At 40.2% G+C, this 25,977-nt stretch overlaps 1 protein-coding gene across 1 annotated transcript in view; it reads left to right on the forward strand.

Annotated features, from left to right (window-relative positions):
* Positions 1-25,977, forward strand: part of LRGUK (leucine rich repeats and guanylate kinase domain containing) — a 100,109-nt gene that overhangs the window by 58,688 nt on the left and 15,444 nt on the right. Inside the window, exons 14-16 of the mRNA XM_069462310.1 lie at positions 326-527; positions 2,069-2,164; positions 21,107-21,246. Of these exons, the coding sequence (XP_069318411.1) occupies positions 326-527; positions 2,069-2,164; positions 21,107-21,246 (438 nt within the window). The remainder of the gene's footprint in view (positions 1-325; positions 528-2,068; positions 2,165-21,106; positions 21,247-25,977) is intronic.

Raw genomic sequence — 25,977 nt, forward strand, 5'->3', positions numbered from 1 at the left:
CAGTAATAAAAAATGCATTGCTGCCATGATATACCTATTTTATATCCAGCAGTTTTCTAACAGTCATATTCATTAGAATGATTAATTAGAGGAAAACCAGGTGGAACGAATTCTAATATTTCCAATGCCAAATTAATATTTGATGAAGAGAGAAAAGTAATCCAACCTTGAGATATTTATAGAAAAATAGTGGCTAATTATACAGGTAAAATAAATTCTTCAATATGAATGATACTATTCTTATACCCATGTTGTCAGATGTCTCCAAAATGATTTCTAAGTCGTGTATCTGTTTCCAATTTATTATCTTTCTTTAAATGCATAGGGTGTAAGAAGTTTGAAATATTCCTATTTTGAGCCTCGATATATCCTGGTGGTGCCCATGGACAAGAAAAAATACGAAGGATACTTAAGGAGAAAAGGATTATTCAGTCGTGCAGAAATTGAATTTGCTGTCTCCAGAGTGGACCTTTATATTAAAATTAATCAGAAATTTCCAGGATATTTTGATGCAGTTATCAATGCAGGTCAGTAACTTTCAGCAAAGTTTTATTTTTGAAGCGTAAGGTCACTGGTTTAAAAGTTTGTTTCATGGGATGAAAATTCCTGGGTAAAAGATATTTTCTGTGTAACAGTGAATCACAAAGAACTTCAAAAACACGTAAGAATCCAAGAGGTCCAACTTTCTACTGTTTTAATCAGAAGATTATCTCTATTATTCCTTAAGATCTTGGGTGATAAGATTTGGTGTAAAATGAGCCTGAATTAGGTTCCTTTTTTAGGAGACATTGTGAGAACAAAGTTAGATAATATATAATTTGAAATACACATATAAATTTCTTGAAAGGTATATGAAACTCAAGAAATTTTATCAGAATCTACATATAGGTTAAATCCCAACTACTAAAAATATCATAGCCATGAAAATATCTGGGTAAAACAAACATTTTCAAGAACTATCTTAGAAATGGCCACTTATTTGAGGCAATAGTCAGTGGGAGAATTTATTGAAATATGAAAATTTCTATATATTTTTAAATTACACTATATTATACAGCCATAAAAAGGAATGAGAAAACACTCTGTGTATGGATAAGGAAATACCTTCAAGCCATATAGTTACTAAAAAAGACAGGTTCCCCACAACCATAGATATATATATATAGTAATCATATTTCTTACACTACATAAATCTCTGAAAGAAACCTCAAAAAATTAATAACACTGATTACATTACATTAGGTTGAACCATATGAAATTGCTGAATCAACTATTTTGACCTATGAAAACGGAAATTTAGTAGTTTTCTATTCCTGCACAGAAATTATCACACTTAATGGCTTAAAGCAACACCCACTTATTAGCTCACAGTTTTGTAGATTAGAAGTCTGATATAGAATAACAGGATTCTCTGCTCAGGGTATCAGGAGGCTGAAATTAAGGTGTCAGCCTGGCTGAGGTCTCATCTGAAGGCTCTGAGGAAAGATCTGCTCCAAAGTTCCTTCTTGTTGGCAGAATGCAGTTTCTTGTGGTTGTAGGACTGAGGGCCCGCTTTCCCTATTGACTGTCTGCCCGGGACTGTCCTTAGTTCCTAGAGGTTCCTCCCAGGTCTTATCCATGTGGCCCCACCATGTTCAAGCCAGCAACAAGACATTGAACCCTCCTTGTGCTTTGAGGCTTTGACTTCCTCTTCTGCCACCAGCTAGAGAAAACTCTCCCATTTTATGGGGCTCATGTGATCAGGGTGGGCCCACCTGGATAATCTCCGTTTTGACTAACCCAAAGTCAACCCATTAGAAACCTTAATTACATCTGCAGAAATCCCTGTTGCCATATGATGTATAATAAATAATCATAGGAGTGATAGCTCATTGCAATCACAGGTTCTGCCATACTTAAGGAGGAGATTGTACAAGGGATATGTCATTAGGGTCATTTTAGAATTCTGTCTACCACAATATTCATAACATTAAATGTAGTGAATAAATTGTTACCACCATCAATTGAACACTAACTGTATTTTGATACGATCCTGTTGCTTTAAAGCATGCTCTCCCATTTACTGTAGATGATCTGGACGTTGCCTACCAAAAGCTGAGTCAGCTCATTAGAGAGTACCTTGGATTGACTGAGCAGACTGCCAAGAGTTTGGGTCCAACTGCAGGTACTATCCTATCGCCTTTACACCAGAATAGCTTTTTCATGGATAGGAAAAAAAAAAAAAAAAAAAGCTGAGTTATTATTTGGGTACTCATCAGCCAGGCTAAAGCTGGTTCTCTTTAATTCCTGTACTTCTTCTGGGTGATTGTCCCCACAAACTGCATGAGTTAGCATTCTGGACCTATGACTCTGCTGTGTCCATGACCAGAATAGAACTCAGGGGACATGCTGAGCAGTGCCTTGGAGGTAGGTAATAGATATGGGTTAGCCTCATGGTTCAGACCTCAGCCTTCCAGATGTTTAGTTCCTTTCAGGGGCTGAGGTGTTGTTCTACTTGTCAGGTTTGTATTTAGTCCAACAGTTTCCATCCAAGAATTTCAGTGCAGGAGTTTTCTTTCCCCTTTTCTGCACATTGCCCTGGTCCTCAAAATGTTATACTGCAGGATATAGTGGGAAGAGCATTGGTCAGAGGATGTGATCCCAGTCCTGGCCCTGCTGTTCTCTAGGGCAGGCTGCTTAGCTGTTCTGAGCTTCAGTTAACCGTTCCACTAAATGGACCTATTGCTCCCTATCTGCCTCAGGGATCACGAACTGCAAGTGATTCTCCTTGGAATCTAGGAATTCTAAAGCCCTAACTTGGAATTTTGGTACCTGAGTACTTTGAGATATATTTGAAAGGCTCTCCCAAATCCACCTCACAACCATTGGGATGGTTACTATAAAAACAAAACAAAAAACAGAAAATAACAAGTGTTGGCAAAGATGTAGAGAAATTAGAACCCTTGTATGCTATTGGTGGGAATGTAAAATGGTCCCATACTGTATGGGAAACGGTATGGTGGTTCCTCAGACAATTAAACACAGAATTTCCATAAGATCCAGCAATTCTACTTACGGGTATATTCTCGAAAGAACTGAAAGCAGAATCTTCAAGACATTATTGCACACCCATGTTCATAGCAGCATGATTCACAATAGCCAGAAGGTGGAAGCAAGGCAAATGTCCACCAATGGATGAATGGATAAACAAAATGTGATATACACATAAAACAGAATATTATTCAACCTTAAAAATTCTGGCACATGCTACAACATGAATGAACCTTGAAGACCTTACGCTAAGTGAAATAAGCCAGTCACAAAATGATAAATATTGCACGATTCCACTTACGTGGGGTACCTAGAATAGTGAAATTCATACAGACAGAAGGTAGACTGGTGGTTGCCAGGGGCTGGGAGACAGAAGTTGTTTTTCAGTTTGAGAAGATGAAAAGAGTTCTGGAGATGGATGGTGGTGATGGTAACACAACAATGTGAATATACTTAATGCCACTGAACTGTACACTTAAAAATGGTTAAGATAATATATTTTATACTGCATGTATTTTACAACAATAATACTTTTAAAAAGTTTGACCTGTCTGAAAATCGGCATTAATGTAGGACTGGAGGACTGTGCTCAGTCTACGAGGGGGGCCCATTAAATTAGGAGCAGGTCAGTGTATCTACCCAGCCCCCCTCTGCCTCTCCACACCAGGCATCTGCTCTTAGAGAGCCATGGCTGTGGAGTAGAGCAGCACCGTGAACCTAACAAAGCTTCCATAGCTCAACAGAAGTTTCTCTTGAGGAAATCTGGCTCCCTTTGGTTTAATTTTTTGCTAACCAAGTAAGGTTGTGATCTTTAATTTGGTCCCCCCCGGGTGGACCTGCCCCCGTGGGGCTGTACCCTATGTTACAACACCCTGCCCTGATGCTCGAGCCAGGCCCATCTCCCATTGTAAATTAATTAATTGGCTTCCTGACTTTTAAATCAGCCTCTTGTGGGTTTGGATAAACATGAGTCAGTCCCCTGAGCCTGACCAGTTCTGAGTAACTGAGAAGCGCCCGTTTCTGAATCTGTGGGTGCCTCTCAATGGTGGCGCTTGAACAGGACTTTGCCTCGACAGCCAGGAGGCTCCACCTCTGTATCTTAATCTGCAACTGTCAGGACTGACTACTGGGTGTAGTTGCCATTTGGCAGATTAATAGACCAGATAATGTATGTGTAGGAAAACGGTCTCTCGTTTTAAAGAGTATAATAAAGCTTTATTTATTTGGACTAATTTGGTTAGGCCTGTCTGATTTAATGAAAAGTGTGAATTATAGAATTTGTAAATGTGTTATTACTCTCTGATACATTTCATAACTGAAACTGAGCCATCCAGTTATTGACTAATAGAATTCCGGCTTAAAAAAGTAGATAGGAGGCCAGGCATGGTGGCTCACGCCTATAATCCTAGCACTCTGGGAGGCCAAGGCGGGCAGATCGTTTGAGCTCAGGAGTTCGAGACCAGCCTGAGCAAGAGCAAGACCCCCGTCTCTACTGAAAAAAAAATAGAAAGAAATTACCTGGACAATTAAAAATATATATATAAAAAAATTAGCCAGGTGTGGTGGCACGTGCCTGTAGTCCCAGCTACTCGGGAGGCTGAGGCATGAGGATCACTTGAGCCCAGGAGTTTGAGGTTGCTGTGAGCTAGGCTGACGCCACAGCACTCTAGCCCGAGCAACAGAGTAAGACTCTGTCTCAAAAAAATAAAAAATAAATAAAAAAGTAGATAGGAGAATTTGTCATCACTGGCCTCAACAGAACTTTGTTTTTCTGGCAGGTTTAGTATTTGGGAAAACAATGTGTTTTCTTAAGCCACCCACTTTATCTTATTTATATAGTTAATTTGTAGAGGAAGTTACTTTTTCAGTTGATGGTTTAAGAACCAACTCTCACATAAACTGACATTGTGGAGGCCAGACATTATTCAAGTATCTAAGAAATTCTAATGACTGTGGCCCTTATTAATAAGCTTTTGTCTCTAATGACCCAAGAAGTAGAGCCAGTGAGCACTCTGAGTTTCAGGGCTGTGATGAATGTGCCAAGGAGCATGGGCCAAATGTTAACAGGTGCAGTGCAGGCGGGTGGGGCCCAACCATAATTACCTTAAAACGAGTATCAGGATTCCCCCGAGAAGGGGCCCAGAGCCTCCAAAGAGTCACTGTCATGGGCCTGGCTGGTGCTTCGCCTCTTTGCTTCTGCTCTGAGCTGGGTCCCGGTGATTTTAAGTTTCTGTAGCTTAGGTATATTTACATAAATACTTACATTACTTACATAAATAGGACCCTGAGAAATAAAAAAAAAATAACCCAGCAATTTTAGTATAGTGGAATTTTTTAAAATAATTGAGCTGTCAAAGGGAAGAAATTGAGATAAAAAAAATTCTGATTCTATGAAAGGCAGTTATTGTCTGAGCAATTAGAAATGTGGACTGGAAATAGGAAGCCTTAGTTTTTTATTCTAAATCTAACCAATAATCATTAATTTGATTAGAGAAATGATTTGGAACTCCTATTTTTTAAAATAAAAAACCTATATGTACTATGGGACATTATTAGAATCTGGCCTTCCAGAGCTAAGGTTTTCCCCAATTAGATTAGGCTGTATGTTAGGTGTCAGAACAAACAGAAATCTTATGGCCAACAGCATTGTTTTTCTTAAAGTGGTAATCCTGTATCAATGCAAACTGCAAATTATTCCCAAAGATTTGAAGTAATAATACATAGCTTTGTCTCTTGTCATTTTACATTGTTAATTTGTAACTAAGAATGCAATATTAATTCATACTCATAACAATGAGAGTGGAACAAAGTGGTAAAAGTAAGCCCAAGGTCTGTTGGTTCTGAGTACAGCATCCATCAGACTGGACCCCAAAATATAAACCTTCACCTGCGGATGAATTAATTGAATTTTTATTTAATGCATGTATAAAATATTAACTTTAGAGTGATTATAAACTCCTGAAATCTTGAGATGTACCATTAATTAAAAATAGGTATCAATTTAGATATAGAATTGTCTTTTTTTCCCTGTAGTAATATAGGTAACATTTGTTTCTAAAGCATGAAGACTTAAAAAAAAATCTGGGAGTAAACAATATAGTTTCTATAAAATAAGGAAAAACTCACTGAATTTGCAACTCAGTGTAAGGGGTGTCTTTCCCTCCATTTGTCTCTATACAACCTATTTCTGGGATAGTCAATGCTTTCAATAAAGCTTTAGGAAGCCAAACCAATTACCACCCTGAGTTTTTGCTATAAAGATCATAAAATAGGCCGGGCGCGGTGGCTCACGCCTGTAATCCCAGCACTCTGGGAGGCCGAGGCAGGTGGATCACTCAAGGTTAGGAGTTCGAGACCAGCCTGAGCAAGAGCGAGACCCCGTCTCTACTAAAAATAGAAAGAAATTATCTGGCCAACTAAAAATATATATAGAAAAAATTAGCCGGGCGTGGTGGTACATGTCTGTAGTCCCACCTACTCAGGAGACTGAGGCAGGAGGATTGCTTAAGCCCAGGAGTTTGAGGTTGCTGTGAGCTTGATGCCACGGCACTCTAGCCCGGGCAACAGAGTGAGACTCTGTCTCAAACAAAATAAATAAATAAATCATAAAATAAAATAGTATTTTCAAATAATTATTCAGGATTCTGACTTGTGATAGAAATGATGATGGTTATGATGAGTCAAAGGAAAGCTGAGCGATTTACTGGCCCATAAAGTGGTGTCTTTATCTTTAATAAAGGGCCTGGTATCATTGGCCAAATTATGTGAATTGTTAAATTGTGAAAGTGGGGAAAAAAATCCTTGTATGTCTGATTATAGGAAACCGGGAGGGATTAAAGAGGGAAAGAACCCTCATTATTGGATTTCACTCCTCTTATATTTTTCTGTCTTTTTAAATTACTTTTTTATTGTGATGAAAACATACATATATATAAAACATAAAATTTGCCATTTTAACCATTTTTAAGTGTATAATTCAATGGCATTAATTACATTCGAATTGTTGTATAACCATCACCACTACCTATTTCCAAGATTTTTCATTAACCCCAAACAGAAACTCTGTGCCCGTTAAACAGTAACTCCCCTCGACCCCTGGTAACCTCTACTCTACTTTCTGCTCTCTGAATTTGCCTATTCTAGATAATTTCACTGCTTTATGTTTTAATATAACCTTGTTTCTTGTCTTGACTAGAATTTTAGTTTATAATTGTTACCAACTAGGGAAATAAGCAGACGAGCAGGACCTGCCCTCAGAAACCCCACCGAGAGGGAAGCTTCTCCTTGTTCCCAAGGTCTCCTCACTAGAGACATCTGGTTTGACTAGATGCAAAGGGTCACGTCCAGACTGGGAGGCTCAGTGAGAACCCAGAGTAGTGCAGGCTCACCCTGCTTCTGTGGAGGTTAACGGTGGCTGGGAGCCTGGTTTGCTCCTAACCACCATTCCCCTCCCTGGGGTCACCGTGGAGGTCTGGTTTGGTTTGGAGGCTCTGAGTATGTGTCAGATCTCCCCCAAGTGAGCTGAGACTAGTTTTTTCAAGGATGTTCCAGACTGGTGTGCCTCCTCTCACCACTTCACATTTCAGAGCCATGTCCCTAGGACTGGGTTAAGACAGTATTTGGGCCACCAGAATATACCAGGGCTTCTATCATAAACAAGTACCTGCTGGGACAATTGTGTCCATGAAACTGTCCATGAGACCAGAGTCACTCTGAGAACTTGTTCCCATGATGATTGGAGGAAGCAACTCCTCCCTGCACATCAACATTGCTAGTGGCCTCCAAGAGCCATTTTTGAAACCAGGGTGGCCTTGGAGGGAAAAGGGGACTCCTGGGGATGGGAGTGGGTGGGATAGCAGCTTGGATGGTGGGCCCTTCAGGGGCAGCTTCTCTGAGCCTTGGTGCACTATGATTCTATCAGACTGATTCTTTCCTTCTTCCATTCAACACTCATTTACTGTGTTCCTGCTTCCTGCCCCTTGCCAGGTATGGGTAAACAGACGTGACTCTTCACAGAGCTCACAGCTAATTTAAGGGCGCTGCCATTAAACAAGGGAACAAATGAGACTTCATCTGGCTTGAATGTCCATCCCCTAGTTTCTACAATCAAAAGCATCTTTGATCTCTAAGGTGGTAAAAATTAAAAATCTCATTCACTTGGAAAATTTTCTTACCACACACAGGTCTGGATATAAATTTTGGTTCTATGCATAAGCCTCTTTATGTTTATTCATTAAAGTTCCTGTTTTCAGTTGACTAAGATTTTTCTAAGTTCCACTAAAAAAGAGAATTCTAGGCACTTAGTATCCCCAAGGAGAAAGGAAGGTTAAGTTCTCCTATGTGTCTAATTTCATTTTTTTCAAGGGTCTATGTGCATAAAAAAGGGAAAGATGTTTTTTGTTATTGATTACTAAACAGTTAAGACTATTTTTAGCTAACTTCTTTTTATATTAAAGCAGGAGCCCCCTCTAGCAAGAAGACTCTCTCTGGGGTTCCAGCACACCTGATTCCATCTCCCAGGCGCTTGGCAAAACTGCAGGCCGCTGGCCAGACAACAGAACATCTCTCTGGAATGCAAACTCATGCAACCATCCCTGAAAATCAGAACCCAGCTCACTCCCAGAGCCAAGAGCCAACACAGGATGGAGAAAGCCATCCAAAAGAGCTTTCTCCCAACAGTAGTCTGCGTGCTGAGCCTCCTCAACAGCTCAGCTCATCGGCACCTGGTCTTCCTCGGCTGGCCCAAGACTTGTCCCCAAACCCGACGGAAGGAGGTGTTCAACAATCAGATCCTTCTCCAAGAATAATAGCTGCTGAGACAGCGGTCCCTGCTGCAGAAGCAGGGGAAGTGGGGCAGTCTCCTGCCACTCCTCCCCAAGCACCTCATCCGCACCCCAGCCCTCCCCATCCCCACAGCCCTCAGCCAGACCAGGATGAGGAATCAGGGGAGGTCAAGGCCACCCCCACTGGCCCTCCCCTGCCTGAACCTCCACAGGCACCTGGTACCCATGATGAGGAAACTGAATCAGCCAAACTTCCGCCTGACAGTTCCCATCATGATCCTCCAAAAGATCCCTCCCACCCTGGCTCAGTGAAGACACTTGCTGGAGATTATCAACAACCTCTTCAGGAGGAAACCCCCAAAGCAGACGTTGTCCGGGTCAGCACTCCTTACCCTGAATTGCCACATCCCCAAGACTTACCAACAAATGTAAAGCAGACCCAGCACAGGGAAGACCCAGCGACTTTGCTTCCCAGAGGCCGGCTGGCCCCCACTCGGCTGCCCCAGCCCCAGATGCTGGCCCCCTTCCAGAGCAGGAGGCCCACCCCCAAGCTCCTCTCGCCCAGCAGGGAAGAGGCTTTAGCAGCAGTCTCGGACCAGACCATGACTCCATCTCCCAGGCCTGCCCTAACTCAGGAAGGTGACACCAGTAAACTTCCTCCCATCAGCCCTCCCCATTCCAAGCCACCACAAAATCTGAGCCCCCAAGCATCCCCTAATCTTCAGCAGGTCCAGGAAGAGAAAGTCAGTGAGATGAAACTCCCTCTTATCAGTCCCCCCGCCCAGGAACAGGTGCCACAGCACCCCCCCAATCTGTCCCAGGAAGAGGGGGCTCAGAAAGTCAGGCTCCCTCACATTCCTACTCCTTCTGCGGAACCACAGCTGCCTCAGCACCCTGGGGCTCGTCAGGATTCCAGGCCTGCAAAGGAAGGGAAGGTCCCCAAAGTAGGCCGCTCCTCCAGCAAGAAGATTCCAAACATGCAGGCCTCAACCCAAAATCAAGAGCCAATGCAGCAGATAGGAGCTAGAAAAAAAAAACTTCCTATCCAAAGAGAGACAGCTAAGGGACCAGCATATCTGAGAAAGGCACCACCTGGAAGCTGCCCACCAGCCTCGCAGCTAGAATCCCATAGTCAGCTGACTCCGGCAGCGGTGGCCCGCCATCCTGGCCCCAGACCTCCTCTGAACCCTCGGGGGAACCAGAGAGAAAAAGTCCATATCCACGAAACTCCTGAGCCACCCCACGCTGTTCCCTTGCCTAAAGATCCCCAATTACAGCAAGAGAAAAGGGACAAAGACCATCATTCCAGAAAAAAGGGCCATGCCAACCTCCCCCCAAATGACCTGGCTCAGAAGATGTCCAAAAAAGGGCCATCTTTGAAAAGAGAGGTTCTTGAAGGATATCTCAAGAAAATCAAACTACCTTCAGTGGTGATCAGCCGACTCTAGGTCATTCTCCACACAAGAGATGTCTCCAGAGTGAAAAGGCCGCTGCGGAGTCAGTACAGGACAGTTCTGCTTCTGTGGAGCACCCAGGGAAGAAAGGACAGGTTCATAAACAGGGCAGGTCTCAGGAGAGAGAGACTGCTTCGGAAGCCCCAGAGCAGGACAGTGAGGCCCCGGCCCAGCAGCCCGTCAAAGAGACACAAGCCCTTCAGGGGCCCAGCCAGACCACAGGGAGCTCTGTTCAAGGGGACAAGGCACTTGCTTCCAAGCAGCAAACCAAAGAGAAACGAACCCGAAAAAATGGGGGTGTACCACAGGACAAAAGCCCTGCCGCTCCCCAGAATCAGGAATCTGCGGAGGAGCAGGGCAGCCGGAAAGGGAGACTGCGTGCCAGAGGCAGCCAGAGCACTAAGGTCTAAGCCATCCCTGGAGCCGCCGGGTCACTAAGGCCCATGACTCCCCCGAAGCAGCACTGTCACAGCATGACAAGCTATGGCTGGGGCGCTATGAGTCTACACACTGGCCTCCTTCTGCACCCACAGCGCAGGTGGAGGGGCCGTCCAGCTCTGCCCAGCCCTGGATTTCTAGAAGGCAGCCTATCTTTGCACTCCTGTGCCTTGTCGTTGCAGCCTGGAAGAGCAGCTGTCGCAGAGGGCTGCAGCGGCAGTGGGATGCAGCTCTCTCAGCTGCTGCCAGCTAATAGAGCCAGTCTTGACGGCTGGCATCAGTAAGGAGCCTTTGTGTCCAGACGCGGATTCCAACATGAATTCTGATGCTGGCTGAAGCAGGGGCGTTTGTTCTCTTCATTAGGAAAATTCACTTCTAGACTAGAAAATTCTCTCACATCTCTTGCATTATCCAGGCGACCTGAAACAAAAAGAACTCGGAGAAAGGAGGCCTTTGCTATCAATATTTCTGGAGATTCCAAACCTACAGTTAATGTGTGAGACTCTTCTGTAGGGAAGAGGACACATCTTTACTTGCATGATGCTGTGATCGAAATGCTTCAGATTTGCGTTGGCATATGTTGTCTGAAACTTACTTTTGTTTGAAATGTATTTCAAAATGAATACCTTCCTTCTCTCTCTGAATAGGAATCCCATGTAAACGAGCCCATGGCTTCATTATGCCAAACCATCTGGTTGAATCAGTTAAAAGATTTAGTGGGGAAAAAAATTCAGGTGAATCAGTTTTTCATGTATCTGTTCATCCCGTCAGGATTCTCTTGCCGGCACATGACAGGAGCCCAACGTGAGCCAGCCTGTGTGAGTCTATTAGGAGGGGGCAGAATATCTCACGCAAGCAGACGGTGGGAAGGGCAGTGCTGCAGCAGGATCTCAGAGAGACTGGGAGCCAGTTATTGAACATAACTGGGACTTTTGTCATCTCCTGGACTCTTGTCTAGGACTCCCACCATTTTTCATCTCTGTTTCTTTCTCCATGCTGGCTTTATTCTTTGGAGCACAAACGACTATGTATCAGTTTCTGCACATGGCAGGGAATGTGGCCCGCAGTTGTTCTCAAGTATACACATCTGGTTTTACCTCTGGCAGCTCCCACTACTATAAAGGGATTAATTTAAATGTGCCTTCATCCTGAGATTAAAAAAAATACCGAGAAAGACTGATTGGCCTAGCTTGGCTCAGGTGCTCATTCTTAAACCAATCTCCTCTGGCAGGGGACAGGGTTACCTTTTAGACATGCCCATTGGGCCTACTCTTACATATGGAGACTGCATTCCCAAAGGAGAGAGAGTAATTATGAGCAAGGCAACCAGCTGAAGATTCGACTCTTGAAAAGTTACAAGATATTTATTGAGCACTTACTCTGTACACAGCAGCAGGCTAAGCTGTCTTTGGCACCAGATATTTAAAAATGGAACTTATGACTAAATGCCTGTATATATGCATCTTATCTTCCACAGAAGATATGTGTTCACAAAACTGTATGAGCACCAAATGTTATATCAAGTGCAGTAGAGGAAATTGATATTTTAAAAATCCAGGATGTAGGAATCCTCTTGTAAAATGAAACGCCTATATGATGCTAGGAATTACCCTCTGATTTGTCTGGTTTTTCTAAGATGAAAGTAATAAGGTAATTTTTAAAAACATCATAATTTATATTTACTACAGTTCAGTTCATTCATCTGACAACCATTTACTAAGCACTTCCTATGTGCCAGATGCTGATAGTTGCTGGTATAGTGAAATGGTGAGGACATTTCAAGGAGCTCTCTGTCTTGTCATGAAAGACAGAGAAGAGGGTGTGTTACAACAACACATGATTAGGGAACCTGGAGGCCTATAGTTGCATCTTACAGACAAGAAAACCCGTTTATTAACTTTTCCAGACTGTCCATAAGCATACCAAGGAAGGACACTGAATTCAGCCTAGGATAGGAGAATTGGATCAGGAAACACTTCCAAGAGAAGGTCAGCTAAGTCATCAAGGTTCCAGAACTCGTCAGTGGACTGATGAAGGAGGAGAAGTGTTCTTAGAAAGGGCGACAGCATGTGCCTAAGCATGGAGGCGCGAGCAGGCAGAGCATCTTCTCAGGGCCCAAATGGCAGGAGACCGGTAGGTGTACGTAGATCCAAAGGCCTTTTGTGCCAAGCTAAAGAGTTTGGAAACTTGATCTTGTCACAACAGGGAGCCCCTGAATAGTTAAATTTGTATCCAGAGGCATCCCTCTGGAGGTGGCATAGAGGATGAGTTTGAGGAGGGCAATGCAGGTGGCGGGAAGGACGGCTGGGAAGCTACCGCAGTAGTCTGGACAAGATGGGAAGGCCTGAAATAAGGCAGCGGTGGCAGGAATGGTCGATGTCAGTAAGCGTATAGACTGGACGTGGGGAGGGTAGATTGTGAAAGAGAGGAAGAAAATTAAAATAACCACCAATTTTCTATGAGCTGGGTGTGGGGCCCTTTAGAGGCACCAATGGCTCGTTTAGGTGAAGAACTTTAGAAATTTAAAATTACTTTTAGAAATTTATAATTTTCCTCTTTGGACAACTGTTTCTGAGGGTCCTGGAGTCAATTGGAGTCGCATTTTCTTTAGGATTCAAATGGGAAGCAAAAGTTTCTTTCATCTGACATGGAAGAAGCTCTAGCTTCCTTTCCCTGGGGTCCATCATGGTAGTACAAGTTTGTTGTTTGTTCTTATGTTTTTGTTTTGGTAGTCTAGGTTTTTAATGTCTCAGATTCAGTGCAACTGGGCAACATTTGTTTGTGGTTGGAGGAAAGGAGAAGAAAAGATCATTGAGACGTTTTTATTGCTATTATCAATTTTCTTGGTATAAAGGAAACTTCTGATTTTTAAATGTAGAATATAGGCATTTTTAAATTGTTGTTTTTCCATATACATTTACAGAAAAAAGTTCCTATCACTTCCATTTGACACATTCCTCAGCAAAGTGATCTTTATAGGAAAAAATATTGTCCCTTATAGTCATTATATCAGTAATGCCATCTTCAGCTTCTTTTAAAGAAGTCTGGCACCTAATATTCAAATCAACAGAGATAATAGTGCCCCTGGGCATGAAAGCCTTCTTCAAATATTTAAAGAGCTAAATCAATTATTTCTAAAACCTCTAAAGATAATTGGACAAAGGGCATGATTAGGCAATTCACAAAAGAGGAATTAAAAATGGCCAATAAATATGTCAAAAAGTATTTAATTTCATTATAAATTAAAACAGAATAGACTTTTGTGGGGGGAGTACCAAACTGGGAAAGATGAAAAACAGGATAATGCCTGTTGCTGGTGAGGCTGTGGGTAAATGCACTTTCTCTGTCATCAGTGGCACAACTTTTCTGGGGGACAGCTTTACAGTACCTTTCAAAGCCTTAACATTTTGTACATCTTTAATTTAGTAATTCTAATCTGAAGATTATAAGGAAATGACTTCAATGTAAGGATATCATGTCAATATTTTTTATAACCTAGAAATAATCTAGCCATCTAATAGGATCTTAAAATAAGTTATGGTGTAGTCATATGCTAGAATGCTACGTTGTCATTATAATCATGTTGTAGAAGAATATTTAATTAGAGGAAACCATTTGTTATCTATTAAGTAGAAAGCAGGTTAAGGAGTTATAGCCAGTATGGGTCCTGTTGTTAGATTATGGGTAGTTTTTGCTTTCTCATTTATGCTTTTTAGTATTTTCTAAGTTCTCTACAATGACTCTGTTTATCTGGAAAATGTTACATATAATTAAACACACACACACTTTGAAGAGCTGTCATTTGAAAGCAGAAGCCTATGTTCTATTTTGATCTGGCATAATGAAAAACTTTCTAAGAGTTAGAAGTGATTCACAGAGAAACAAACAGTCTTCCTCAAGAAGTTAGATGTTCTGTTATGGGAATCTTACAGAAAGTCTTCACATTAGGTGATTAGTTAGACTGGATGAAATGTAAGATCCCTTTTATGATCTATAATCCATTTGCTGCAACTGGCTCTACTTGCTGGCTGTGAAGAATCCAGCTATCTATTTTATTAAAAATAGCACTTGGTACTTGAAAATCGTATGCACTTAGTACTCATTAGATCAGTGGCTTTCAAACTGTTGTTAATCAAGATCCAAAACTAGAAATACATTTTACAATATCATGACCCAGTAAACATATACACACGTAGGAAATAAAAATGTATCATAAAACACCCTTACTGTGGTGGTACACTCTGATATTTTCTATGATGCTGAATTTTAATTTTTTAAGTGCTAGTTGTGGCCTACTAAATTGATTTCACAGTTTAGTTTGCAGCCTGCAGTTTGAAAACCCTGCGCTGAGCACTCTGGAGCTTTGCTGTGGCGCTGCTCTGGGAGGCTGCTCGCCAGACTGCCTCCCTGCTCTGGCTGCCTTCCAGTGAGGCTGGCTGGGTCGGCATCATTTAGGCTGCATTATTCTCTAGGACAGGAATTTGGTGCACTGGCAGTTATGTTCTTTGTCAGTGTTGGGGCTCGGGATAAGATATATCCAAAATTCTTATGTACAGGAATAAATTCTTATATAAGGCTAATTTAAACCTACATGATGCGTGCGATGTGCACTATCTAGGGAATGGACACGCTTGAAGCTCAGACTCGGGGGCATGGGCAATATATATAACCTGAACTTTTGTGCCCCCATAATAAGCTGAAATAAAAAATAAATAAATAAAAAACAAAACAAAAATAAATAAAAAGCACTTATAAACAATCTTGATCAATAGTGTTTTCACCACCGAGTAGTGGACTCCCTTGCCTTTTGCTCCGTGACAAGGCTGAAAATCATCTTATTTCCATAAAAGATTCTCCAAATTCCACTTCAGATAATTGTACTATTTATATAGTATCTAGCACTGGAGTCCATAAATGAATTTAATTGCCTGGTTCAATTTGAAAGACACAATTCTAGAAATCACTTTTCTGATTGACCAGGCATTCAGAGAAGAGGATGAGAAGAGCCTAACCATTTCTTTGTGCTGATGATAGAAAAGCAATGTGAGGGGACCAAACCTCTAATCTGAAAGCTGGTTATGAGAATGCAGTCATGATTAGCAAAAGCTGAAGACCTTTTGTTAGAGATTGTAACCTTAGAAATTCATGATTGCAGATAACACTAAAAGTCAAAATAATCACTGGAAATTCCAGTTGCACTACAATCTAGCCATGTGACCCTGTGCAAGTTAGAGTTCTCATTTATAAGGTGGAGATGACAATAGTACCTATCTCAGGATTGTTGTGAGGATTAAATGAGTTAAGATACTGAAAAGCACCCAGAACAATGTCTGGGACACAGTAAATGCTTATATGATTGTTAGTATTACACATAAGCAGCAAAAAAAAAAAAAAAAAAAACCAAAAAAACCTTTGCATTTTACCATTCATTGAAATAGTACAACACTGACAACACTGTTCAAACTAGGTGGAGATATTTGGTAAATGGGATGGTCTTCTCTGAGAATTCTTTTTAAAAATTGGACAACCTCGATTGAATAAAGGGGCTTAAACAAAATTAGAATAATATTGGAAAAAATTGTTGTTTAGCAAATGTTTCTAAGATCAAGAGGTTCTTCAATGGGCATTCACAGGCAGCGCTGCAGCTTGGAGAAGTGAGTGGGAAAACATGAGTTCTGAAGTTGTTATGAATTTCCATGTGATACATACAGAAAAGACTTGTAATAACATCCAGTACATAGTAATGTTCCATAAACATTATATACTGTATTTACTATTATCTCATTATTGATAAGATCAAGGTCAGGTATATTCTGGATTTCAGATTGTTTAGATAGTAAATGCTAGCAAATCACTTGTCCAGATAGTGGACATTTTGTTTTCTCTTTGTGATGGGTTGAAACAAAGACTGGCTTCTATAGGCTACCAGATGATAGACCCTCAGTGTCCAAGGGCAAAAACAGAAAAGCAGTGTGAGGACAAAAAATGTCTTTGCTGGAGAAAGTGACAATGAAGCTACATCTTTGAAAAAGTTGTTCTTGAAGAATAAGCCCTTAGCAAGCAAATACCACACACTCACTTGAGATGGAGGTGTGGGTTTGGGTGGAAATCACATCATAAATACAGTTACTTGAATGTATTGGTTAAAGGAGAGGCAACCTTTAGTGTGTAGTGAAGCTTCCTGAAGATTTCTATCCCATTTCCTGCCAATCATTGCTACCCTTTTCCTCTTGTTTCTTTCTCGCAAATTCTTCTATACAATGTAGATCTTATATACCAAGTTTCAAGTCTTGAAATTTATCTGTTCTATGTTTTATCTCCTTTAAAGTGTCAACTAACTACTTTATGATAAATCTATCCATTTTATTTTGAAATTCTGGGCATTATTGTTCTATGTTCTAATTGAAACATTCTGGATGCAGTGCCCAAATGTTGACCCACTAGTTCAACTCCACTGAAGACATTATAAAGTCTGAAGTTTAGTGGAAAGAAATGTTTTCGTATCTCATTATCTCTTGTAAATACACGTTCATATGCATTCCTTTTTCTTGATGTAGAATTTGTTTCTGTTTAAATACCTGATTATTCCTCTGATTGGACACCCAAGAATATAGCTCTTTACTGTTAGTATAGTTTAATAAATGTAACCACTTTGCCATATATAACATGAATATTATTACTATATTTCCTGGACTTACATGGTAGCTTTCTACTATAAAATCTTATTTTGCTATGGAAAATGATCATGGATACTATATGAAATTATTATTTTTCTAGTTGCTATTATTCTTTTCTTAGAAGCACTGATAGACAAGACTTTTAAGATGTAATTCCATCCTAGAAAAATAGCTTTTTGGGGCACCTTCAGTTTTATGGTAGCACTTCCTAACAAACTAAACTTGTTTCTTAATTTTCTACAAAAATTATCTAATTATCTCATTAAAAATAAATATTTTAAATTCTATAGCAGATTATTGTGTTTAATTTGTTGTAAGCTCTTTGCATGGTTACATATTTTAATATTGAGAATTTTATAGGGATTTTATGGATAGTTACATTTATATACATTTATGCATTTAATCATGGTAGGTATAAATTACTATTGTTAGCTTAAAAAAAAAATCCTCACTTTATATTTTTTAAAGCCCCATCTGAGTGGGGAAAAAAATGAATGATTCTGAAGTCATCTGGGCCTCTGAGGACTTTTGTCTCAAAATTAAAGCCAACTCATCCATTTCTAAGTGCTTTCAAAGAGGGATCAACTCTAGCATTGATACATATTTTTTGCAAGTTTTTATTTAAATGATAAAAGTTTATATTCAAAAGTGATCAGTCTCATGTTTTTGGACAGGAGAGTGACTAAGTTGCTTTGCTATACAAGTAATCTCGTTAATGGAGAAACATTTGTCATTAAAACAGGGATTTTTGTTTTTCAAAATATTCACAATCTGACCCCCCAAATGGTAATTTTATCACTAGTTATTGACCTGGCTATGTGCTCATAATACCAAATCATCAACATCTTCTATTTTCTCCTTTCCTTTGTACAATAAAAGGCCCTGTTTAGTCTGTGTGATGATATGGTATTAAATACACATAGGATGTTTTATTCTTAGGTACATGGCCTCTACTGTATTTGTTATTTTGGTTGGATTCTATGCTTATTCTTTTAAAATGCTGTATACAAATACTGATTTAATTCATTTGACTTCAGTGGAATAGAAGTCTAAATAAAAGGCTTAAGCCATTTAGAATTAATTTGAGGTGTAGTTCTGGTTGTTCCAGATACTTCATTTATATTTTCCTGCATTTGGTAATGATACTAATCCATAAAATAACTTTAAAATCTGACTTGGATCATTAAATTCATTTATGCTTTATTGTAGGTGTTTAAATAAATTTAACTAGCCTATATACTGAAGAACTTGGTTCTTTTTATGGACTGTAAAGTAGCTTATATATTTTTTAAATGTTGCCTCAGGGTTGACTTTAATTTAGATACTTTGAATAAGAACACATTAAGAAACTTTGTTGCAGGGTATTATAACATTGGTAATTATGTTGTTTTTAAATTGGGAAGTAAGATCTTTTGTCCATTGATGTATTAAGACATTAGAAAATATATTAAGACTGTATGAAACTCTTCATTACTAGAGTTCAAGTCATTATAATGGTGGTATTACAATGCATTGTAATAGTAATCTAAACACATTATCTTTATGCAAAATGTTTTGTTGCTGAGAAACCATTAAGACAATCAATTGTTGGAATTACAGCTGCATTGTGTCATCAGATTGAACTTGATTTGTTTACACCATAGTACAGATGGCTTATGTCTTAGAAAACTAGAAAAAGGAACCCTGACACACAAAAAAACTATATTTTGAATAAGTTTTATATGCTATATAGAATCTTTTCCATGGAAATTATTTCAATGAATATAGCTTATGTTTCTTTAATTTTTATCTTATTTAAAGTTGTTCAGATTTATCTGGTCTTTTTTGTAATGCTTTGTTCTTAGAGTCACATCAACAGAACAGGGTTGTTTAAAAAATAAAAATTAGCACATGATCCAAGCCCTCCATCTCTATCTCTGTCTCTGTCTCTTTCTCTCTCTCTTCCCTCTTCCCCCTCTATACCAAATTCTTTAGTTATATCAAGCATGCATCTGGGTTCTTATGCGAGCCACTTTCTCTGCCTAATATATTAATATTTCCCCCCAGATACTTGAATCCTTTTTCTCTTCATGTCTTTAGATATCTGTTCAGATGTCACCACCTTAAAGAGGACTTCCTTTGACCACCATGCCATCTCTCCTGCTGTCCCCTTATCCAGCTTCCTGGTTCTTCATCACACTTATTTACCTGACCTTATTTAATAATGTGTTATTTGTCTGCCTCTAACATTAAAATGTAATCCCAGCAGGTCAAGAATTTTACTTACTGCTATCTCCCCAATGTCCAGAGGCTCATATGACATATAGCAGGTACTCAATGAATGTGAGCCAAATGATTCTTTATCACAAAGATTCAACAAAGAATATTTCTACCTACAATTGTCTCCTTTTATCCCCTTTTGATAACCAGCATTACTTTAATGTTCCTTTTTAGATTGCTCTATTACCTGGAATTCCTTGTATATATTCCTTGCCCATTTGTTGCATCTGTTGAATCTCTCACCCTCTCTCTTAAGACGTGTGCTGGGTTGTGGAGCTTTAGACTTCCCTACCATTATTAAGTCATTTTATTAATCCTATCTGCAGCAACTTTCACTTTGTGTTACTGGCTTGGAATTGCCACACAATTTGGTGGGAGTTCAAGTTCAGATTCCGTAGCAGCACACAGCACAGGAGAGGTCTGATTTCCCACAGGTGTTGCTATCCTCCATCCAGGTGAGACTGTGCCCAGGCAACACCCCGTTTGCAACTTCTCACCTTACCAAAGAGCCCAGATCTTGTATGCCAAGCACGCAGGGGCTGTGCCTCCCCTCTTAGTTCAGGTGTTCCAGCATCAGCCCTGATGCCCTCTGGCCTCTTGGCATAAAGTCCCACTCCTCGGACTTAGCGTCTTCACTTTACTTGTAGCACCTGGAAAATTTTCTTTCTCTGTTTCAGCCTTGCTATGCATTAAAAACAAAACAAATTTCTGTTATACATTAGTATTTTTTTATTTGGTTGAGGATAACTCCTGCATTTGCTCAGTCAGGCCTACTGACTGGAGGCACATGTGGAAGTCATTTACGTTGGCATTTTTAAAAACAATACTTCTGAAAGTGTTGATGCCCCTGTATAGCCAAAGGTATTTACACCTTGGCCCTCTGTAGATGTGTAGTAATAAAAATTTATACAGTATTCTTATATTCTAGGTCTCTGGACATTCCAATGTTTTAAAGGAAACATTAGACATTATTTATGAATAAATTCCATTAAATAGTGACCTCATCATCCATTCCATTTTATTTCAAAGTTTCTTAGCATTGCATGTTTTATTTTCCTCTTGGCCTTTTAGAAGCATTTTGTGAAGTGGAAAGTAATCATAATGGTGACTTTTCAATTAAATGTCCAGAAGCCGTTGTTTTTGACGTGTTTTACTTCCTTTAATTCCATTTATAAGCCTATATTGATTGAGTGCTAGGTATATTCATATACCCTAGTACTCAATATATACCTAGCACTCAATAGGATATTCATAACACCAACTAGGTGTTATGGGCTGACTTTATTATTATTTATTCTAAGATATATTTTATTTATTTTATTTTCAGGTTGAAATGCACAGACTTTAAATATACAGTTTGTTGTATTTGGGCAAATAAAAATATAAAACTTTTCTATCACTTCAGAAAGTTCCCTTATCCTATTTTATGCCTTTTATTTTAAACTTTTTTTTTTCCCCCTACCAGATGTTAAAACATCCTATGCGAAACCTGAAGAGCCTCCTAGGAAGTATACTTCTACAAATATGGATGATTTCCTGCATTCTACAGACAGAAACTACTTTGTTAAATTATGGACCAAACTTTCAGACAAAAGAACACCGGCGGTAAGGGAGGGAAAGAGGAGTGAAGCAGCAACTGAGAGCAAGGCACAATGTCAGACACAAAGCGCATTTTCATATTTTGCGACTAATAAGTTTCCCCCAAACTGTTCTCTGACTGCTGTCCGTCGAAATAAGATTTTTCACCTATTTACATCTCTAATGATAGGCACTGGTTCTAAAAATAGAATATCCAATATAAGATTTTGTGAATACCTTTCCCCCAGGCTCCCAGTGAAAACTCTGACACTCAACTCTTCTATTTAGCAAGAACAGAAAAGCACTACCATAAAATTAATGCAGTAAAATATGTATTTCAAGCAAATATGTACTTTGTTGCTAGGATATGATTTTGAGTTTTGGGGCTGAGCCTGAAAAGTGAGTCCACTCAAAGAGTCCATTTTTATAACTTAACACTACTTAAACCAGCCATATAACTTAGTTCCAACTCAGTTCTCTGAGAACTTTGAGAAATCAGCATGTGCTGGAGTAGCAAAGGCAAACTTGGCACGGCATTCAGATTGGGTCGTACTCATTTTCCATTTGCAATTGTTTTTATGCGATAATCTGGGACTACAAAAAGACTTAAATAATTGCAATTGCAATTTGCAGCAGAAGTGACAGAACTTTTGTTTTGGTTGTTAACTCCTTGGCTTTTATTCCATAAGACTAGCCTGTTCTAAGCAAATAATTGCATCATCTTCTAAAATCAGTGGTCAAGAGAATCAGACTGGTTACTGGTTAATTCAGACAAAATGTCTCAGGCTGTGGTGTATACATGCAGAGCTATGCATTCTACTCTGATCAAGTCATAATAGTTGTTGGGTGTTCCAGGTTCAAGAAACAGTACTTCCACTTCTGTTTCCTGTATGTTCTGTTGCCCTCTCTCTCTCCTGGCCAGCCTCTTCCACTCACTCACAGGCTTCTCTCCCGCTAGTGTGCTCTCGTGGGCCGTCCAGCCCCAGCTCTCCATGACCTCTTGGTTCTGTCCCCGTAATTCCAAGCAATTTTGCTCCATCTCTTTAATTTACGTTGCTGAAGGTGAGAGAATCTGACTGGCCCATGACTTGACTTTTCAAGCCATGCCACGGAGCTCATATTAGCCTGCATGTGCAGTCACCTAGGGTAGGGCACTCGGCCAAGACTGTGGCTTCTCAGAGGCAAGAGGAGGCGCATGCATTTTAAACGTCTGTACATAATATGAGTTTGTGTCATAGTTGAGTGCAGGAAAGTCATACTTATTTACCTCAAATCAATTAAATCTGGAATTGTTCTTCTCTACTGGGTTTGTGGGAAATCAAATATAAAGTCATTAGAAATGGGGAACACTCCCTGTATTTGGATTCAGTTCAAGAATCCTGAGGGTTGCCACTAGCCTAGAAACTCACTAAAGGGCCTCTGGCCTGGAGCCACCATGGTTACCATGGAGCTGCTCCTAAGACCCTAAGTTCCATCCTGAGCCAGTGGCTCTGGTATTCTCCATATCCTCTCTTCTCCTACTGCTAGTAGCTTTTTAAAAATACCTGCCCCTGAGATCTTGCCACACCCTGGGATGCTGGGTGGAATTGAATAGGTAAGCCTCCCTCTACATGAGGAGCCCATCACCCTCTGTCATTCTAGTCCTGGGACATTCAGCTCTTTCCAGAGCAGTCTACAGTTTCCTCCTCTGCCCTTGGTATCCTGGCCCTCTTGGATGGTATGGCTTGATGCTTCTAGGAGCTTAGATTTTCCAAATGCACTATCAGTTCATTAATCTCCCCCTGGGACATGGGAAATCCAGTGTGCAAACCCTAAATCCTGGCCACCTAGATTCCTTAATGATGAGCCTGTGCCCTGACCATGAGAGCCAGCTCACTTCCCAGCGGGGCTGTCCTGACACACAGCTGGATAGGCAGAAACATGCATCGTTGATTTATACCCCTCTTCCAGTTAGTGGGTATCCATAGTGTATTTAAACATGTTCAATCTGAGTATTACCTGTTATAAAACTTTCTAGCCTAATTAAAGACAGCTTTGGTCAATGGCACTAAGGTACTGGGGGTTAGGGACAGGGGAACAGCCAGGAAAAACCACACTCTGTACTCTTAATTGTAATCCATCTCTAATATTTTAATATAAAATTAATGAACAGTGTGGAGAAACTGGAGAGGGGAGTGTGTGATAGAAAGGCAACAGGAGAGTAGAAGGGGCCATTTTGGTGGTGGTCGATGGGGGAATGGAACAGGTGTTATCGACCACCTGTTGTTGCCAGAGTCTCGTGAACTTCTACGTGCCTGTCGCCCCTTGTCTGCAGGGCACCTCCCTGAGAAACTGTTCAGCCCCCATAGTCCAGGGCATCCGGAGCCCAGCGTGGAATGTCTATTGTGCCCTTTATCACAGTTGGCAGTCACTGCTCCACGGTGGCAACGATGAGCAGACCCCAGAGGCTCTGGCACTTTGCCTCTCAGTGCCTGTAGTGTAGGTGGAGATAACAATGTAACAGGGAAGTTTCACAGAAAAGCAAAGCAAATCTCCTGAGAACTAATGGATTCACTATGGAGAAATTAGTGCAAATGTAACACTCATTTGCTGTTGTCATATGTGTGGGTGAATTCACCTAAGATTATTTTTAGTGCCTCATTTTTCTTTTAAAGATTATGAATTCAATGCTCTTTTGAAATTTGCAAGCATTTATCATGTTTTAGGAGATCTCACAGGATATTAACCTTTTGCACAGCTGGTATAAGGCTGTGAAACAAGCAATATACTTCTTTAACATTATCACAACAGAAGATTCAGTGAACCATTATGATGTATGTTAGAGAACATAAATTGCCATTATACAGCATTTATAATTTAGAAAGGGCTTTTGTGTAAATTATCTTATGTCCCCCTCACTGTAACCCAAAGGAGAAGATGTTATTTTTCTCATTTTACTTGCCCAATAACTTTTCATATATTTTTGGAGCTTTTTGGTGGATTAGAGAACATAATTGCAACTGCCTCTGTCAAAACCTTTATCTTAAATTGTCCAAAAGAAAAAAAAAAGCTAGATATTTTTGTGCTTTTGGGGTGTCTTAATCGTATATTTAATGTGTTCATATTTTCCTTTGGACGCTGCCAAGAGAGCCTGTGACAGTGATGGACAAAGTGACAATTCCCATCTCCAATTCTTTTTTTTTTTTTTATGGTTCTATTTCTCTGAAGAACCTTTCCCTACTTAAAACTCCACCTCAAAACTCATCATGTACATGAGGCCTTTTCAGTATAACCTCTCTAATCTAATATTCTGCTCTTTCCTTGGCCATAGTGTGCAACTACGAGTGTGTTGAGGTGTGATTACAAAACAATGGGTCTGGTTTTGTGTGTGTCTTATGGAAAACAGTCTTATTGCTTGGTAGTCACATATGGCACATGTCATAACTAGTTGGGTAAGAATATGTTTATGCACATATTCTTGGTCTGTGCTTGTTCTGTCTCCTTTTGACTATTGACTCCTTAACCCAAGAGGAAAAATGCACTACTTTGAGTCATGTGACAATCTTGCACCTCCTGGGTAATCTTACAAAAGCCACTTATCTACTATGAGATGCCATTTCCTTTTCTGTCCAGTGGAAATAATGATGCCTACTTTACAAGGCCATTGTATCAAAAGCATATGAAACTGATTTGTAAACTATTGTCTACAAAACAAATATTAGAATGGCACTTACATCCCTGAAATTACATTAAAAAGGTCCTAGATATTCCCAGGTACCTGGCAGAAAAAAAATTTCTACAAGTAATTTTGCAAATACAATGTCTAGTGCACAATAAAAAATAACCAGGAACACAGAGAGATGAGAAAATATCAACTAAAAATAACAGAATCAACATGCAATAGAAATGGGCCTCCAGGGCCTCCAGATTTTTCCAGTACAAAAACACATTTTAAAACCTCCAGGTGTTGATTTTATCAAACCAAAACATTAGTATTACTGTACTTGTAATGTCCAAGATAAAAGACAAAAATTGGAAATTTCAGCAAAAAAGTGGAAACAATGAAAAAATAACTAAATGGAGCCAGGCACAATGGCTCACACCTGTAATTCTAGCACTGTGGGAGGCCAGTGTGGGAGATAGTTTGAGGCCAGGAGTTCAAGAGCAGCCTGAGCAACATGGCAAGACCTCATCTCTACAAAAAATAAAAAAATTAGCTTGGTGTGGTGGCAAGCACCTGTAGTCCCAGCTACTTGGGTGGGTGAGGCAGGAGGATCACTTGAGTGCAGAAGTTTGAGGTTCCGTTTAGCTATTGTGATGCTACTACACTCCAGCCTGGGAGAGAGAGCAAGACCCTGTCTCAAAACAAACAAACAAACAAACCCAGGCCGGGCGCGGTGGCTCACGCCTGTAATCCTAGCACTCTGGGAGGCCGAGGCGGGTGGATCGCTCAAGGTCAGGAGTTCGAGACCAGCCTGAGCAATGAGCGAGACCTCGTCTCTACTAAAAATAGAAAGAAATTATCTGGCCAACTAAAATATATATAGAAAAAAAAAAAAAATTAGCCGGGCATGGTGGCACATGCCTGTAGTCCCAGCTACTCGGGAGGCTGAGGCAGTAGGATCGCTTAAGCCCAGGCGTTTGAGGTTGCTGTGAGCTAGGCTGACGCCACGGCACTCACTCTAGCCTGGGCAACAAAGCGACACTCTGTCTCAAAAAAAAAAAAAAAAAAAAAAAAAAAAAAAAAAAACCCAAAAAACTAGATGGGAATAATAAAAA

This window comes from Eulemur rufifrons, chromosome 29 (genome assembly GCF_041146395.1).
Source record: "Eulemur rufifrons isolate Redbay chromosome 29, OSU_ERuf_1, whole genome shotgun sequence".
Classification (NCBI taxonomy): Eukaryota; Metazoa; Chordata; class Mammalia; order Primates; family Lemuridae; genus Eulemur; species Eulemur rufifrons.